The sequence below is a fragment of the Rhipicephalus microplus genome, chromosome X (genome assembly GCF_043290135.1).
Source record: "Rhipicephalus microplus isolate Deutch F79 chromosome X, USDA_Rmic, whole genome shotgun sequence".
NCBI lineage: Eukaryota > Metazoa > Arthropoda > Arachnida > Ixodida > Ixodidae > Rhipicephalus > Rhipicephalus microplus.
The window spans coordinates 71,654,188-71,673,476 of record NC_134710.1 but is presented as its reverse complement, the minus strand read 5'-3'; the positions used below and the strand labels follow the sequence as shown (position 1 = coordinate 71,673,476).

Sequence of the window (19,289 nt, the reverse complement as noted above, 5' to 3'; positions counted from 1 at the left end):
GACTGACTCGGTGAAGCTGTTGCGCTGCTACATGGCAGTTCTGAACGGCCATTCAGTAATTCAGATGTTTCTTGCAAAAACTGTGTGGCGTTTTGGGTCCCTATTTTAGTAATCATGTCACCTAACGTTAAATATTGTAAGTTCACCTAAAAACTGAAATATGTCTGCTGATGTTATTTAAATAATTTAACAAACGTTTGTCTGTTGTTATGAATGTATATTTAGCTTTTACGTTGTTTGGCAGCGAAGCCGTGGTGAGCGGTACACAGCGAGACAGCACAATAAAGACACCGCCGAATTCATAAACGCTCCTTCACTAGACTTGCCACTGCCTTCAATGGTGCTTTCTTCCGCGATTCCTCGAGATGAAATTATAGGTCTTCTTTTCCAGGCCGAAAAAATTAATTTCCCAAAATACCCTAAGACATTATATGGCCTTTGGACTACATAAACATATTTAACTTTGAAATATCTGTTCCAGCATCCCGTGCCTTTTATGAATTGAAAACCATAGTGGACAACCCTCTACTACTCCGAGACATCCGCCAGCTCTCTCTCGAGGTGCAAACATTCTCATTGGAGTCATTCCACAGTGTCCTGAATAGCTTCGCCCCAAAATCTAATGCTTTCTCTGAAGACGGCATACAAGCAAGGTACTCATTTTCGTCACTTTAAATCTAAGAAAAACTAACGTTGAAACCTCTTATTCGTTAGGACATGGCTCCCTGTTCTTAACTTCAATGAGAATGTCGGACGGCAGCAAGCACTTACTTAGGAGAGAGAGGAGCGATGGAAAATAAAATCGTCGAAGGCAAGGCGAGGCCACTTTACTGTTGCCCCAGTCAAAGAGGAGCCTAGCTATGGTATGTAATGCTTTCGGAGTAACCAACCGTAGCAGCACAATGAGTCTAAAGAACACATATAGATGGTGATTCATATTTCTACTTGTGTGCAAAGTTAAGCTAAAGAAAAAGTAAAAAAAAACAAGAAAAAATACTTGCCACTTCTAGGAGGGCGTATTACAGATAAATTGCACAACCAATTTTGATACTGTGGCAAATCTTCTGCGATCTTCTCTCTAGTATATTTTTGCATCCATGCAACATTTAACAACCTTGGGATTGTTACCCATGTGGCAATCTACTAATCACAGCTTACTGCTTGCTCTCTTTACTGTTTCTGGAACAGTCCCTTCTATGAGGGATTATCATTTTCATGTGAAAGTCACCTTTTTGGGAGTCTCAACCCATCTAGCATTCATTAGATCATGTATTATGGCTGTTTTAAAGTAATTGTAGATGCAGTGACAAGTGCAAAAATACTGATATAAAATATAATTGCGTTTACCTTATATAGTCATGCTTGACAGCATATCATCTATGAAATCTCAGCAGGGGATATAGAGTACAAAGGCAGCTCTTAAAAATTTTGAGGTTGATGTGTGCAATCCAGTGCAAGTACTATGTGCTGCTCTCCACGATGCTGAAATCATCTTGCGACACTGACTCTGGCTTGTTAAAGGTTCCTGTGCTGAATGACCCCACCTGGCAAAAAAAAAAGCGTTCCACTGAATAACACTCACAGGTTTCCATGCACAAGAAAATCCGATACCTGGAGTTGTATCGTAAAATAAGTAAAATGATCAGGCATGTAATCTGATGATTGTAAGTTTGGTTACTGCATATACACAGTGGTCTTTTCATTTTTTTTTCACACTGATGCCGCAATTACTACTACAGTCCCAATAAAAGAGTCCAATTAACATTCTCTATGCCTTTCTTGGCTTCTGTATCAGCTAGTATTTAATAACTTCATATAAGGAGACTTGAAGGTGATTCCTGCTTTCTGTAGTGCCACCACTGCAGAAGAGCTTTCAGCTGGTGCAGCTAGTCATGACAGATTAAAAAATGGGTGCGCATCTGGTAAAGAGTGTTGGCTGTTAATTGAAGAGACCCGCTTCTAACAAACTGTGGCACTCTAGATGGCAATTAACGGCAACTCTCCTAAATAAGCGTGCAATAAATATATGCTAAAAGCAGAGCCTGAAGATAAATATAGGGTTGTAACCATGCCACAGCATGCGTGCTTCTATTGTTAGTGGCCGTCACCAGCTGCCCCAGAATAATTTTTTGTCTCATAAATCACTCACCCCCACCTGAAATTTGGATTTATATCATTCTAAGGTAGATTGACCTACGATCAAGTAAATATGGTAATTACTTTTATCTTGTAATGTGTCCTGGCATGATAGTGATTTTGTCTTTCTTCAATATGCAGGATATGTTCAAGAGCTGTTGGAAGATGCCATGGACCTCTGCGAACTCTCGGCATACAAGAAGAGCTTTGCAAGCAATGAGGCAGCAGAGCCGTGTCATATGTCACTCACCTGTGACCGGCCATCTAAGGATCTAAGGAGGAGCTCATTGCTCAGAGGCCCACACGCTTTCCCAAACCATCGACCTCTAATCAGTGAAATGCATTTGTTCTCATGATGTGGGTGTCCATTCAACATCCCAAAACAGTGATGCAATAATGAGGAACGCTAAAGTGGAGGGTGCCAAGAATTTTGGTTACAAGGTGTTCTTCAGTATGCACCTAAATCTAAGAACATGGCCTCAACCATTTTTTCCTCCACTGAAAATGCAGCCACCATGGCCGAGATTTGATCCAGGGTCCTTCGGATTATCAGTACAGTACCATAACAACTAGACAAACCATGGCGGGTAGTGACGAATACTTGTCACAGCATCAAAAGCCTACCATCAAACTTGCATCAAATCCATTTTCACGTGTGTGCTATACGGCTGGCAGCACACAAAGAGCCACTGGCTGAATCGAGCGAGAGAGCTACACTGGATTGAAGCAATGTGGAAAGCTCGGTGAAACAGAGAGAATGCAAACATAGAGACGACGCAGGTGAAGTCATCTGGCACTTGTGATTGAGGCAATGTCGAAATCTCAGTGAAGCCGAGAGAATGCAACTGCAGCAATGACGCAGCTGAAGTGTTCCGAGACAAGTACGACGCAACAAACCTACACGGCATATGGGCAAACATGCAACCTTGACCGATGTGTGGAAAGTGCCGTCCAATATTATTTTCTTGTGTGTGCTATACGGCTGGCAGCACACAAAGAGCCACTGGTTGAATCGAGCAAGATAGCTACACTGGATTCAAGCAATGTGGAAAGCTCGGTGAAACAGAGAGAATGCAAACGTAGAGACGACGCAGGTGAAATCTTCTGGCACAAAGTGATGCAACGAATCTTCTTGGCAGTTGGGCAAACATGCAACCATGACTGATGTGTTGAAAGTGCCGCGAAATGTTATTTACACGTGTGTACTATACAACTGCAGCCCACAGCCACTGGGTGAATTGAGCGAGGGAGCCACATTTGACTGAAGCAACTGCTTTCCTGATAGTCGGGAAACGATGCAGCCATGATTGCTTTCTGTGAAGTGCCATGAAATAATGTTTTCCCATCTGTGTGCTACGGGAGGCCGTCTAGAAAGAGCTACATCTACTTGAGATGGCATCACAAGTTTGACAGAATGACTAGATGGGAGTATTTGGGAAATGTTCCTCGTTTCTTGTTTGGGTGAGTCTTGAAAAGAAATGTTCCATCATATTTAAATAATTCCTTTGTATAATGCTTCCGTATGATAATTGTGCATCTATTTTAAACCTGTTCACTAATGAAATAGTCTGAAATTATCATCATAAGTGGTAGATGCAATGAGCAAGCCCTAATTAATGCTGTCTTAAAAACTGATGCACGAAGCAAAACTAGTTTGGAGCGATAGATTGCATGATAAGTCCACTGGTAAAGACAAACTTGTGCAAAACAGGTCTACCGAAAAAAAAATGAATGCCGAAATCAGGTAAAAGCACGGGATGTTTGCAGCTCAATTTCAAGTTCAGATATAAAAAACTTTCAAGTGCCTACAGAGGTGGATATCAAAAGCCCACGTAGTCGGCTGATGGGAACTGCTTCTGGATGGCGGTGACTATGCACGCAGGTAATACAACTCTGTTGCGTCGCCCAAGCCTCTTCCAAATCCATTGCGTGAAGAAGCGGTAGGCCAGAAACTGATATTTACTGGAAAAAGGCATAGGATGACATTGCTGGAACTGCAAATTCGAAATGTCTTTTTTTTTGTTCACTTCAGCATTACCTGTGTACTTCTCCTTTAACCGCGACGCCATTCTCCTGCAGCTCACAATAGAGAGCGCGCAGCACTGAGGAGCTCAGACACACGCTTTGGAATTCTTCTTGTCGAGTTATGCAGCAGTCCGGACTTTCTAGAACAATATGCGGTATGTTGCGACAGCAGACTTGCTTAAGGGCTGTTGGCATTGCTCCACAAAGCCCGCAGTCGTACCTGCATTCGTGAAAATCAGCCTCAGTTATTGTTATCGAGGACACCGTACAAACATCGCGAAATGAAAGACAATGTCATGACAAAATCATTTGTAAGCTAATGGTTATGCAGCACAACGTACAAGTTACATGCGCGAAACAGCAAGTGCGGCAGCTACGCGAGGGCGAACAAGTATCGAACAAAAAGAGCTACTTGAATCATTTACACTTACCCGTGACCGTTGCCATCGTCATGGGAGTCCGGCAAATCAGGTGGTGGCGGATCACTGCTGCCATCCTCGGCACGAAATGCAGGATCGCGAAATGGTGTGTCGCTGTATGGTTCAAAACCCATTTCGTTGCTCCTTCAGCACAACCACTATTCAAGCTCGGGGTCCATGGTGAGGAGTGGTTCAAAGCGCCGTGAAACAACAACAAAAAAACAAAGGCTGCTCGCAATGAGCGCACAAACAGACGATCACCCAGCTGACCCAGCCGCGGTCAAGCGCCTCACTGCCAGTGGCTCTGCTCTGGCTTTGACTTACCAGAAGCAAACGACACAACGTCACGCATGCGTTCTGCCACGTCACATCATGACACAGGCCCCGTGAAGGTGGAGCTTAGCCCTGAGCACTCAAAGGAAGAGTTGAGGGTGAAAGGCGGAGCGGAGGAGGAGGGTACTTTTTCAGTGCTCGTACCTCCGTTAATAATGGGTGGTTCGATGGGATTATGGTGCCAATGATTTGCTCCAGTAGTGGTCTGAGCGAAAACAGAAAGTGAAAAAACCGTTTCAGGGACCCTTTAACTACAATCGACGTGAACTTCAATTGACCTTTCAAGCAACATTGTGCCTTAGTGGTGTCTATTTCCACAGCAGTGTCGAGACCTGGTGTGGCTCTGAAGTAGAATACTTGATTGCCACGCAGAATGTTTGATTTTCATTTCATGAGTGAATTAAACCACTGTGAGCATACGTTAACAGTATTTGTGCTATGAAGTGGTTTTTCTGCTAGTAAAACCAAAAGGCATGACCACGCCTCCTTTACGATGCTACTTTAGGTGACTTCCCTCCCTAAAATGAGTGGCTGGATCTGCCCCTGGCTTCACATACACCAAATTTGGTGTTACTTGACATCAATAGATGACGAAGGCAAATGACTGGTGCAAACATTATACATGACATGCGTGTCATGTGAGAACATGACATCATACCACACTCATGATGCAATCGCAGCCGCTTCGCTAGCTTCACATATAACAAACTTGGTAATTATGTGACGTGAATGGAAGACAAAGTTAAATGACACGTTCAAACATGATAATCATGATATGCATGTCATGTAAAACATCACTACATGCTATGCTCATAGCTGGCTCACGGCAGTTTCGCTCGCTCCACATATACCAAATTTGGTATCACGTGGTGTGAATAGACGATGAAGGTAAATGACATGAACAAACATAATAATCATGACATGGAAGTCATGCTCAGTATAATTTACGTCCGTTTTATTACATTCTAATTTTAAGCAACATATCAACCTTTCTCATTCGTGCTTCCCATATCATCGATTTGCACTGTACGTGGGATCTGCCATTTTTTTTAATTAATGGACTTATTATTATTATTTGACTTACCAGAAGCAAACGACACAACGTCACGCATGCGTTCTGCCACGTCACATCATGACACAGGCCCCGTGAAGGTGGAGCTTAGCCCTGAGCACTCCTTCAGCACAACCTATTCCTCGTTTTCTGCATTCACACTTTGACGCTTTAGACTCTGGGTGCATTATCTGGAATCGCACATGTGTGCCTGAAAGCCACCTAAAAAGTGGGTTCTAATAGGCCTGGCCTACCTTCGATGTGTCTTAATCCACAATTTGTTTACTATGCTTCCAAATTACAAGTGTAACTTCACTCTTGCCTTCTTGGTGAATGAGCTCTATTTCATACCTGTCAGCTTCATAATAAGATGTGACAGTATTGTGCGCCCTAAAATAAAATGATATCCATACCCTGGTTTCCGCTTGGCTCCGTTGACGCCAGGGATTGCATGCATAGTCCATGTGCAGCTCTAGCCATGTAGTACAAAATACAGACGCACACACAAAAACTCTCTTCTTCAAGGTAGAGGTACGTGTAAGAGGGAGTAGAGATTAAGTGACAAATTGCTAATGGTGTTCTTAGAGTGGGGCTACCTCACTGAGCTAGCGGGGCCTCTGTTCCCATCCAGCCTCTGTCAGCATGTGACTATGCCAGGCAATCTTATGATGCAAAATAGTGCCAAAATATTCTGTGTAAAGTTAGGGCTGTGTTTTCCGGGGCACATTTAGCTAGTGTGTAGGCTGCATTAGCATTGGACTGGATTAAATTGTGCATTACTCGATGGGGAAGAAATTTAATAGCACCATAAAGGAACAGTGGGGAAAATGACAGATGCAACATATGTGTCTTTTGCCTTCTCTAAATTTCATCTACTATGCTGTTTGATACCTTCCTAAAAAAATCCATATTCAGTAGTACACCTGCAGTGTGGGCTGCCATGCACGGTCTGAAAAGTGCTCCACAAAATTTGGGGGAGTCATTCATTTCAGAGTTATGGGAGTATAGATTGATTGATATGTGAGAATTAACGTCCCAAAATCATCACATGATTATGAAAGACGCCGTAGTAGAGGGTTCCGGAAATTTCGACCCCCTGAGGTTCTTTAACGTGCACTCAAATCTGGGCACACGGGCCTACAACATTTCCACCTCCATCAAAAATGCAGCTGCCACAGCCGAGATTCCATCCCGCGACCTCCGGGTCAGCAGACGAGTACCTTAGCCACTAGACCACCGCGGCGAGGCAGTACGGGAATAGAAGCACTACATCTGGCATGTATGGGTTACATCATTGAAAAAGAAAATGAGTACACTACACTTGCGAGAAAGTTAAAATAATGTCAGCAATTCTGAAGTTAGAGAGAAAGGACAAAGATTTCTCGTGCTATATATGTATTGGTGAGAAACATTAAACACACCTTTCTGAGAGAAACGAATTTTCTGGAACTGTAGGGCTATAGGCACTTTTTAATTTGTGCTGCAGATGATCTCGAAGTATGGTACGTCACGTATCTCGATTTACATATTGTGCATGCACATCTGCACTTCACAGCAAAAGTTCTTGCAAAATGAATTTAGCCAACAAAGTTTTCTGCAAATATTTGTTGCAGCTACAAAAACACGGCTCGCTGCGGGTTTTCTCTTTGAACCTATAAATATGTTACTTAAGGTAGATTTCCACTGCAAGAAAAACAAGTTGTGCAAAGTAATTAATGGCATTTATGTTAAAGCATAAACAAAGTCTGAACAACTAGCTTCAAGGCATATAGGCGATAATTCACTGCATAATATATTATAAATTGCTGTAGAGCCCAAGTGAGAGCCACAACTGTCTTTTATAAAAACCGAGTTCATTGTATAATTTTTCTTATTTCTTTCGCTGCAAGAGCCAGGCACGCTCATTTTTAGGCCCTCAACCGCCATGGCCGCACCATAACCATTGAAAAACTTCTACTAAATTGTTTTAGACTATTTGCGCCCATGGCACGAGTAGTCTAAACGCGAGCCTCCGTGATAACGACACATATTCCATGGGGTCCTAATCAGTCAACTTTGTGGACTAGGGATTGTATTAAACATTGTAGAGTGACTGGGCCAGTTTGTTTATCATACTTATACGTGCAATAGCTCGAAGTAACCATGTCAAATCATCACGGATTTGGTTTTTAAAAATAACGCTGACTCTAATCTACGAGCTGGAGTCGAAATTACACTGATTTGACCCGAGGTGAAAGCAGTGGAAACAAAAGTATGTGCGTTACTTAGCCCCAAGTTCTATTTCAATCCGATAAAGTGCTGTACATGTAACTATCTTCATGTGGATTCACACTTGAAAAAGCACATGAAAATATTACTTCGATGTGCATGAGGTGTTAATTCTTATTGGCATGCTTGTCAAGAGCCACATCCAAATGGTCCGACACAGATTTTGTCGTACATATTTAACTTTTGACAAGCACACCTTAGATCAATGCTCATGCATGCAGTTTGTTTAGAATTTAGCATCTGCCACTATTATTTAGGTTCTCTTCCACAACATGCTTAATTTCCAAAGTCGAAATTAAAGATATTAGCCTTAATTGTCTTAAACTGATCGAGTGCTACCATGCACTCAATCATTTATTTGAATTCACTTTTCTCAGTGCGTAACCTGAAGTGATGCATCATTTGCATGCGGCATTCACGTGAAAATCACTCATTTTTCCTCTAATTTATTAAGAAATTCACTTGTCGCAATGTTTCCCTATGAATTTTGAATGTACATGTGCTGGGACAGATCCGTGATAATTCGTGATTGTGTATATATATATATATATATATATATATATATATATATATATATTTTTTGTTTACTAGCACAGTGGTGTTGTGCACTTATTATTTTAATTATTGGGTATATATGATCTATATATCATGTTAATATATATGTGTGTATCAGTTCGATTTATCAGAGTACTCTTTTGTTTCCACATTGAAATTATCGAGTTTTTTTTTCATATATGCGCACGCCTTTTTATACTCCTGGACATGTTACCTTTGATGCTCAAATTGATGCTTTAAAGATCAACACTGACATTTGTCTCGATGTTGTCATGTTAAAATTACCAATATTATTTTTTGCCATTCTTGGGTACACGAACTGTCAATCACCTGTGGCACATAACCGCATATGTGTGCCACACATCTGGAAGAAAGGATTTGATGACATACATGGATTGCAGCATTATTCATGACCTGGCGGGCAATTGTATTCGTAAAACCATCTTACCCTCCCATATTAATTTGGTTTACCCAAAGCTAAGGGGGTGATCACGAGAGCAACCAGACATAGGAGCTAGATAGATAGATAGATAGATAGACAGACCATTGAAGTCAATTTTTCCTTCTTAGTCAATTCAATGCTCAGTCGATAGAATTTTTTATAACGCTATCTACTCACTGTCCAGCCCTGCTCAGTTATAGGTGTACATATAAATTAATAAAGTTATAGTCATTATTTAGATGCTGAAAGGTGTATGCAATGCAAAATATCTTTTAATTATTTCAAAATAAACTTCCCTTATCGAGATAGAAAATAGAGCTGGAGCTACAGACATTGTCACAATCATAGAATACTATCGTGGTCATTACACACATACATATCCACACATGGGGAAGGGCCGATCATATATGCACCCAAAAACAATGTAGCATTTGTTTGGCTTCACTGCAGGACGAAATGTCACACGGTGAAGCATAATTGCTTTGCAGTAAAGCATATTTGCTGTCAGCATATCGAAAGCGGCATTCCCTGATGTATACAGCTTGTAGGAGCTTCTTGCGCAAGCTCCCACTAAGTTTGAATAGTGCGATCGAATTCAGATAGAAGAAAACATGCACATACACCCACACAGAATAAACATCCTTGGTGCACAATCATTGATCTGAGGTGTGCCTGTCAAAAATCTAGCTATATATGTAACAAAAGCTATTGGACCTCTCGGGTTGCTCATGGCAAGCAGACTAATGAGAGTTAACATCTCTTGCGCATCAAATTGATATCTTCATGCACTTCTACAGGTGTGAATCCACACACAAATGCACGGATGATAACATGACAATTCAGGGCTAAGTAACGCACATGTTTTCATTTCCACCGTTTAACTCTGGTCACAACAGCGCAATTTTTACTCGAAAGAGTAGATCAGAGTCAACATTATCTCTAGAGATCATATTCGTGATGACATGTCATGGTTATTTCAAGCTATCACGTATAAAAGTATGATAAACAAACTCGCCCGCCACATGCTTCATATATTGTTTGATGTACATGTACAACATTCTTCAGACATTCAGAACCGTTTCTAATCTGACGATCTAATTCGTGCAGTATCAATTGTCATGTGTTTATGACGGTATGCCATTTTATGAGAAAGGTGGCCATATCAACTGTTTAAAGAAGAAATGAGCGTTATTGTGAAGGCTCACGTTGGGAGCACAGTTACAAAAACTGTGTTAGTAACCTGACTCCTAGTACGTGTCATATATAAAAGTAGTCTAAAACATTCTAGAAGTTGCTCAAACATTCTGACGTGGCCTGCACCAATCGATTTTTGATGGGTATATCAATCATATAAAAAGAACATGAGCGAGCGTGGAATATCACCACTACTGTATACAACCAATCTCTTCAAATGACTCACTCACAATTTTCTACACATACCCACCGGGAAAATCAACCATAAAAATTAAGTCGTAAAATAAACTCGGCTGTTATAACTAATACAGTTGTGATAGTCCCATTGGTTTTATAACATCATGCTGTTAATTATCACCTGCACGTATTCCTTGCACAACTTGTTTCATTTGCAGTACAAGTTCATTTTGCAACAATATGTCAGCGTGCAAAGTGCATCTTGGGTTCTCTTGAGAGAACCTAATATGCACTAAGCATGCAGTTTATATAGCTGCAATTAATACAAAAAGTTGGTTCCCTGATTAATCAACTGCAATAACTTTTGTTCTGCAGCAACGATGTACATGTATGTGCACAGTACAAGTTAAGAGATATGTGACCATATTTGAAGTCATCTGCAGTATTGACTAAACAGTACTACTGCAGTTCTCTGCCAATCTGATTCTTTCTGAAATATCTATTGAAAGTTTTTTACCAATTAAATACCTAGCATTTGAAAGACATTTCCTTTTTGCCCAGCTTTACATATACATAAGCTTTACATAAGCTTTCGTAACAGTGGCATACTTATTAAATACCATATGTAATTGGCTTTGAAAGGAATGACTTCCAGAGTTTTTGTGAAGCACTAGTTTGGAATGTTCTTGGTGTCACATGCACAGTGCATTCAGGTGTAGCATTGAATACTATTTTTTAGGAGGGAATAACAGCGCTGTTGATGAAATAGAGAGAAAGCAATGGGACACCTATGACGTTTCTTTATTTCATCACATGTTTTCTTTATATTGTAATGATCATGAATTCATGGCTAAATTAAGTTTATGCAAATGCAGCCTAATAATTGAGACACTTGATTATAGTGACCCAGCAAACATTGCCCAAACTTGATGCAGCATATTTTGGCTCTATTATGAGTCATAAGAATGCTTGGCATAGACACACGCTAAAGAATGACTGGTATATAAATCATAACAAAAGGAAATAGCTACATTGATGACAGCTTAGGGGCAAGATTGTAACCTTGGTCTCATGTTTTCTCTCTTTCTCTTTTGAAACGAGATATGTATACTCTGTTCTTTGTCCAAATAAACCAATTAGCAATTAGTCACTAAATTCATACTTGTTTTTGGGATGTACTTATACTGTAGAGAAAAAAGCATTTCTTTGCTGTGTTTTATACATGGCTACAGCACTACAGGGGCAATGCATACACCCCTGGCATCAACAAAGCCATAGAGGAAACCAAGGTATGAATATTGCTTTATCTTAAATGCACAAGATTGTGATATCCTATTACATATGAGTGCTAAGTCTTTGGAATCATTTGTCCTTTCTTCTTCGGCTTTAGAATTTCTGCCATGTTTTTAACTTCCTGCAAGAGGGGTACACTCTTTTTCTTTTTTTTGTTATAGAATCTATGCATACAGAAGTGGAGCTCCTGCTCCTTTAGTAGATTCTGAAATGAATAACTCCCTCATTTATTGTATGAAACACTTTTTCACAATGTGCTTAGTAGCACACACTAAGGGTGTACTACTGAATACATCTATTTTAGGAGAGAATCATGCAGCACTGTAGATAAATTAGAGAGAAGGCAACAGACACAACATGGGCCTGCTATTTTCACCTTATCTTTTATTTATGGTCTGTTTAATTTCTTCCTCATAAACTGCATGGCATAACTCAGTCTTGGCAAATGCAGCACAGTCCCATCTTGATACAGGCTACTGTACATAGTTTTTGTAGAGCAGGCAGGGCTGCAAAAAAAAAAGCTTGACTGAAGCTGGAGACGCAGGATGTTTTTGCCCCAGTGTGTATCAGAAGATGCTCAGCATAGACACATAATAAAAATAACTGGAGAAATTAGTTATACCAATAGAAGATAATTATACTCAGCAGGGCATTAATACAGTATTGTGTATTACCTTGGAACCGGTTTTTATCTGTTTTTTTGTTGATGCAACCAGATATTTCTGTATAACATGGAAAAAGCTCCGCTAGCAATTTGTCACCTGTGTTCTAATTCGCACAGAGATTGCTTCATTGAACATTTACTGTCCAGAAACAAATTTGTTTTTATTTGCTGCATTGCATAAAACATGGTAGAACTGTACATGGACTGCGCATGCATGTGTGGCATCGACAAAATGGCACAGGAGGCAGAATTATGAACATCAGTTTATTTTAAGGCACACAAAAATGTCACATTCTACTTTGATACTTACAGGTAAAAGATCGACGAATCCAACTTTTCTCATACATACTGTGAACAAATTACAAAATTCTTCGTTGCTACAAACTCGTTCAGCAGGAAGGCAAGAGCTGGTGATTTGTGCAACATGGTAATCATATGAAATGAAACACACTGATTGGAGGCTTGTTAGAAGCCACTTCATGGTTTTCCAGGAACACATGCTTTCTTAGCCCCTTTGCCATAGCAAGAATGCTGTTCTAGACAAGGTACCCAACTTGTGAGGCTTTTAACGTATGAGTGTTTTTTGAGTGCATTGGAGACCACTTCATAGACAAAAGGACAATAAATCTATCTGCGATAGAATACAGTGTATACCATAGTATAAATGACAATGTACCTTCTCCTGCTTCCTGTAGCAAGGTGAAGCATGATAAAAATAAGGCACATCTTTCCTTTAAAGTTGAATACATGTGGTAATCAAGCTTTCAGTATTGAAATGTTGTAAGGCACTGATTTCATATATTATTCACCCACTGGCAAAGCGAATAGTATGTACCGGAGCAAAGCGGTGCCAGCTATGTGCCAGCGTGAAAGAAGACGACGTTTGTAAGGTTCGTGCTTGCCAGGTTTTTGCCTGAACCAGCTTCTTGTGGCTAACACTTCGTCAATGATAATAACAACTGTTCGTACGTGTACTCGCTTGTTGCATTGTAACAAGTTGTAGAGATGATACTGCCGTGGCGGGGATCGTATTCCCGAATTTCAGGTCGGCAGGCGAGCACATTAGCCCCTAATCCACCGTGGTCGACGCAACTTTAAGCAGTCCTGTGACTCTGGATAGAAAATTTGACTACTTCCCAGAATGCCTTGATTCACTTTTGGCTTTAATTGTGATTTTTATTCTGTATGGTCTACAAATAATTTATTCTCAGGGATTGTCACTAAAACAGGCAGCAGATTTTTTTTTTTATGTAAGCTTTATCCTGGTAAGATTTCTAATGTCTGTTATAGGGATACTTGAGAGGGCAAAGCCTTACTGTGGGCTCATAACCTGCGAGACACGCCCAAATTTTATGGGTCATGGGTATGCACCACATGTATATGGGAAAGGGTTTCACGATTTGTGCGACAGGTATTTTATATCATTCAAGCGATGATGCGCAAGTCATGTTTGTCATACACTCATACTCTAATATGCCAGTTTAGGTACATACAAGTAAACGAGGTGATCACCCGAGCACATAGACATAGGCAGCTAGATAGATGGATAGATCGAAACGGTGAAAATACCTTTATATCACTAAAAAGTGCTTCGATACTCGGATGGTGCGCACACACTTAAGACCAAATTGGACGATCATTTGGAACATAGTAAAAGATTGGGCATGTGACAACCTTTTCATATATTAAGAGTGGAGCTGTTTAAGCAGAGCATTGGTTTGGGACGGGAGAACAGAAATAACTATCACCATGAAAGGGCACATGCTCTCTTTGGCCTCTTGTTCATCTTTGTCCTGCTGTGCTTCGCTCCTAGAACACATGCACTGATACGTCCGGCATGGGATACATTATGACTGATGGACTAGAGAATGAGTGCAAAGAGAACAAAATGTTGGCAAAAAAAAAATTCTCAACGAGACCGCATTCAAATCTATGTACTGACAATCTGAAAAGAACCACTCGGCTATGCAGGCACGCTAGCAAAATTTATCATGGCTTTTCATAGTATAGTATGCAAGGGGGTTGGAAAGATAAGCGAGAGTGAGGAACAGGAAAAAAGGTGGGAAGAGAGAAGGTGTCGCATAGAAAGAATGAGGAAGGAACAGAATAAAAAAGTGAGGGAGAAAGGTGAAAAAAGAGAAATAGGATGGAATCTGAAATAGAGACAAAAATAAATTGTAGGAAGGAAGACAGAAATAACAGATAAAAGGAAAAAGAGGAAAAAAACCCAATGACACAAAAACAAGGAGGGTTGTTAAGTATCATTTCTTTGAGGCATGACACCACTATTGCAAATCTGCCTCAATTTTTTTGTCCCGTTGTTATCACGTGAGAACAACACTCGGCACTGGTTGCTGATTAAATCAGAGGCCTGAAAAACATGTCCTGTCGACCTTTTTTGAGTGACCAAGCCTACACAAAACACTCAGAAGCTGATAATCTTAACCTACTGACAAGGCTCTGCGATCGACCATGAGGATCGTCTCTCCAGAAGAATTAATAGAAACATTTCTTCTTTTGTCGCTGCTAAATTTGGCAAGGCATCAAGCGAGCATGTTCAGAACTTCAGCAGCTGTTTTGTACTTTACAAGGAAGAAAGTTGTCATTTTGCTAAATAGCACTCGCACTTTTTTCCTGCCTCTTGCCCTTTATAACATGTTCAGGCAAATCACACAGATGTAATTGGTCTCAAGCTTTTGTTCCACAAGTACCCTGTGTAGCCAGAACATACAAACGAAGTAAATCTTAATTTCGTAATCAGCATCCATATTTTAGCCATTCTGAATGTCGGTATCATCAACTTTCTCGAATTTTAATGACAAATCACTTTGAGAATCGTCCCATATATAAGATGCAGTAAAAAGGCCTTTTAATTACATTACTTGATGTTTTTCAACCCCTTCCTCCACATCTAATTTCTGCACCATGCTAGCCTTTTCAGGTCTAAACTTTGTAACTGTGGTCCACCAAATCAGGAGAGTTTGATACTTTCGGCTTCATTCTAATGGTGTGCTTTCTCATAAGGTTAGTTGTGAGATGGCACAGTGGTATGTATTTGTTCTTCTTGCATCCTCATTTTTTTCGCTGTGTCGATTTCAACATGCATACAATGCATCTGCACAGAGATTTGAAAATAGTCAGCACAACAGCAGATAAAGCAACCCTAGTGACACAAGGACAAGCACAGGCTTTCAACTGAAGTTTTATGCAACATACAATATATAGCCCACACCCAAAATATTAACATGCTCATGGTACGAGAAAATAAATGAAGTGAAAGTGAAAAGGCTAGCATGGTGCAGAAATTAGATGTGAATGAAGGGGTGAAAAATGTCAAGTAATGTAATTTGAAAAACCTTTTTGCTGCATCTTATACATGGGACATTTCTGAGAGAGATGATAATACCGACATTCAGAAAGGCTAAGGTATGAATTATGATTACAAAATAAATAACATTTACTTCGTTGGTATGTTCTGGCTGCATGGGGTACTTGTCGAACAAAATCTTGAGACCAATTACATCTGTGTGATTTGCCTGAACATGTTATCAAGGGCAAGAGGCAAGAAATAAGTGCTAGTGCTATTTAGCAAAATGACACAACTTTTTTTCTTGTAAAGTACAAAACAGGTGCTAAAGTTCTGAACATGCTTGCTTGATGCCTTGTGAAATTTACCAGCGACAAAAGAAGAAATGTTTCTATTAATTCTTCTGGAGAGACGATCCTCATGGTTGATCGCAGAGCCTTGTCAGTAGGTTAAGATTATCAGCTTCTGAGTGTTTTGTGTAGGCTTGGTCACTCAAGAAAGGTCGACAGGACATGTTTTTCAGGCCTCTGATTTAATCAGCAACCAGTGCCGAGTGTTGTTCTCACGTGATAACAACGGGACAAAAAAATTCAGGCAGATTTGCAATAGTGGTGTCAAGCCTCAAAGAAATGATACTTAACAACCCTCCTTGTTTTTGTGTCATTGGTTTTTTTTCCTCTTTTTCCTTTTATCTGTTATTTCTGTCTTCCTTCCTACAATTTATTTTTGTCTCTATTTTAGATTCCATCCTATTTCTCTTTTTTCACCTTTCTCCCTCACTTTTTTATTCTGTTCCTTCCTCATTCTTTCTATGCGACACCTTCTCTCTTCCCATCTTTTTCCCTGTTCCTCACTCTCGCTTATCTTTCCAACCCCCTTGCATACTATACTATGAAAAGCTATGATAAATCTTGCTAGCGTGCCTGGATAGCCGAGTGGTTCTTTTCAGATTGTCAGTACATAGATTTGAATGCGGTCTCGTTGAGAATTTTTTTTTTTTGCCAACATTTCGTTCTCTTTGCACTCATTCTCTAGTCCATCAGTCGTAATGCATCCCATGCCGGACGTATCAGTGCATGTGTTCTAGGAGCGAAGCACAGCAGGACAAAGATGAACAAGAGGCCAAAGAGAGCATGTGCCCTTTCATGATGATAGTTATTTCTGTTCTCCCGTCCCAAACCAATGCTCTGCTTAAACAGCTCCACTCTTAATATATGAAAAGGTTGTCACATGCCCAATCTTTCACTATAATCCAAATGATCGTCCAATTTGGTCTTAAGTGTGTGCGCACCATCCGAGTATCAAAGCATTTTTTAGTAATATAAAGGTATTTTGACCGTTTCGATCTATCTATTTATCTAGCTGCCTATGTCTATGTGCTCGGGTGATCACCTCCTTTACTAGTATGTACCTAAACTGGCATATAAGAGTATGAGTGTATGACAAACATGACTGACGCATCATGGCTTGAATGACATAATATACCTGTCTCATAAATCGTGAAACCCTTTCCCATATACATGTATGTGTATACCCATGACCCATGAAATTTGGGCGTGTCTCGCAGGTTATGAGCCCACAGTAAGACTTTGCCCTCTCAAGTATCGCTATAACAGACATTGGAAATCTTACCAGGATAAAGCTTACATCAAAAAAAAATCTGCTGCCTGTTTCAGTGACAATCCCTGAGAATAAATTATTTCTAGACCATACAGAATAAAAATCACAATTAAACCCAAAAGTGAAACAAGGCATTCGGGGAAGTAGTCAAATTTTCTATCCAGAGCCACACGACTGCTTAAAGTTGCGTCGACCAGGGTGGATTAGGGGCTAATGTGCTCGCCTGCCGACCTGAAGTTTGGGAATTTGATCCAGGCCACGGCAGTGACATCTCTACAACTTGTTACAATGCAACAAGCGAGTACACCTACGAACAGTTGTTATTATTATTGACGAAGTGTTAGCCATAAGGAGCTGGTTCAGGCAGAAACCTGGCAAGCACGAACCACACAAATGTCGTCTTCTTTCACGCTGGGACCGCTTTGCTCCGGTACATACTATTCGCTTTGCCAGAGAGTGAATAATATATGAAATCAGTGCCTTACAACATTTCAATTCTGAAAGCTTGATTACCACATGTATTCAACTTTAAAGGAAAGATGTGCCTTATTTTTATCATGCTTCACCTTGCTACAGGAAGCAGGAGAAGGTACATTGTCATTTATACTATGGTATATACTGTATTCTATCGCAGATAGATTTATTGTCCTTTTCTCTATGAAGTGGTCTCCAATGCACACAAAAAACACTCATACGTTAAAAGCCACACAAGTTGGGTACCTTGTCTAGAACAGCATTCTTGCTATGGCAAAGGGGCTAAGAAAGCATGTGTTCCTGGAAAACCATAAAGTGGCTTCTAATGAGCCTCCAATCAGTATGTTTCATTTCATTTGATTACCATGTTGCACAAATCACCAGCTCTTGCCTTCCTGCTGAACGAGTTTTTAGCAACGAAGAATTTTGTAATTTTTTCACAGTATGTATGAGAAAAGTTGGATTCGTCGATTTCTTACCTGTCAGTATCAAAGTAGAATGTGACATTTTTGCGTGCCTTAAAATAAACTGATGTTCATAATTCTGCCTCCTGTGTCATTTTGTCGAAGCCACACATGCATGCGCAGTCCATGAACAGTTCTAGCTATGTTTTATGCAATGCAGCAAATAAAAACAAATTTGCTGCTGTACAGTAAATGTTCAATGAAGCAATCTCTGTGCGAATCAGAACACAGGTGACAAATTGCTAGCGAAGCTTTTCCCACGTTATACAGAATTATCTGTTTGCATCAACAAAGAAACAGATAAAAACCAGTTACAAGGTAATACACAATACTGTATTAATGCCCTGCTGAGTATAATTATGTTCTATTGGTATAACTAATTTCTCCAGTTATTTTTATTATGTGTCTATGCTGAGCATCTTCTGATACACACTGGGGCAAAAACATCCTGCGTCTCCAGCTTCAGTCAAGCTTTTTTTTTTTTTGCAGCCCTGCCTGCTCTACGAAAACTATGTACAGTAGCCTGTATCAAGATGGGACTGTGCTGCATTTGCCAAGAATGAGTTATGCCATGCAGTTTCTTTATGAGGAAGAAATTAAACAGACCATAAATAAAAGATAAGGTGAAAATAGGAGGCCCATGTTGTGTCTGTTGCCTTCTCTCTAATTTATCTACAGTGCTGCATGATTCTCCCCTAAAATAGATGTATTCAGTAGTACATCCTTAGTGTGTGCTAATAATCACATTGTGAAAAAGTGCTTTACACAATATATGAGGGAGTTATTCATGTCAGTGTCTAGTATAGGAGCAGGAGCTCCACTTTTGTATGTATAGGTTCTATAGCAAAAAAAAATAGAAAATGAGTA

At 40.1% G+C, this 19,289-nt stretch overlaps 2 protein-coding genes across 2 annotated transcripts in view; both read right to left on the bottom strand.

Annotated features, from left to right (window-relative positions):
* The window catches only part of LOC142775612 (uncharacterized), a 48,894-nt gene that overhangs the window by 18,660 nt on the left and 10,945 nt on the right, over positions 1–19,289 (bottom strand). The window lies entirely within an intron of this gene.
* Positions 3,893–5,170, bottom strand: LOC142775611 (uncharacterized). The gene is made up of 2 exons (XM_075877124.1): positions 4,593–5,170; positions 3,893–4,381 (listed from the first exon to the last, which is right to left on the bottom strand). The coding sequence occupies exons 1-2, from the start codon at positions 4,712–4,714 to the stop codon at positions 4,171–4,173; spliced, it is 333 nt and encodes a 110-aa protein (XP_075733239.1). The 5' UTR covers positions 4,715–5,170; the 3' UTR covers positions 3,893–4,170.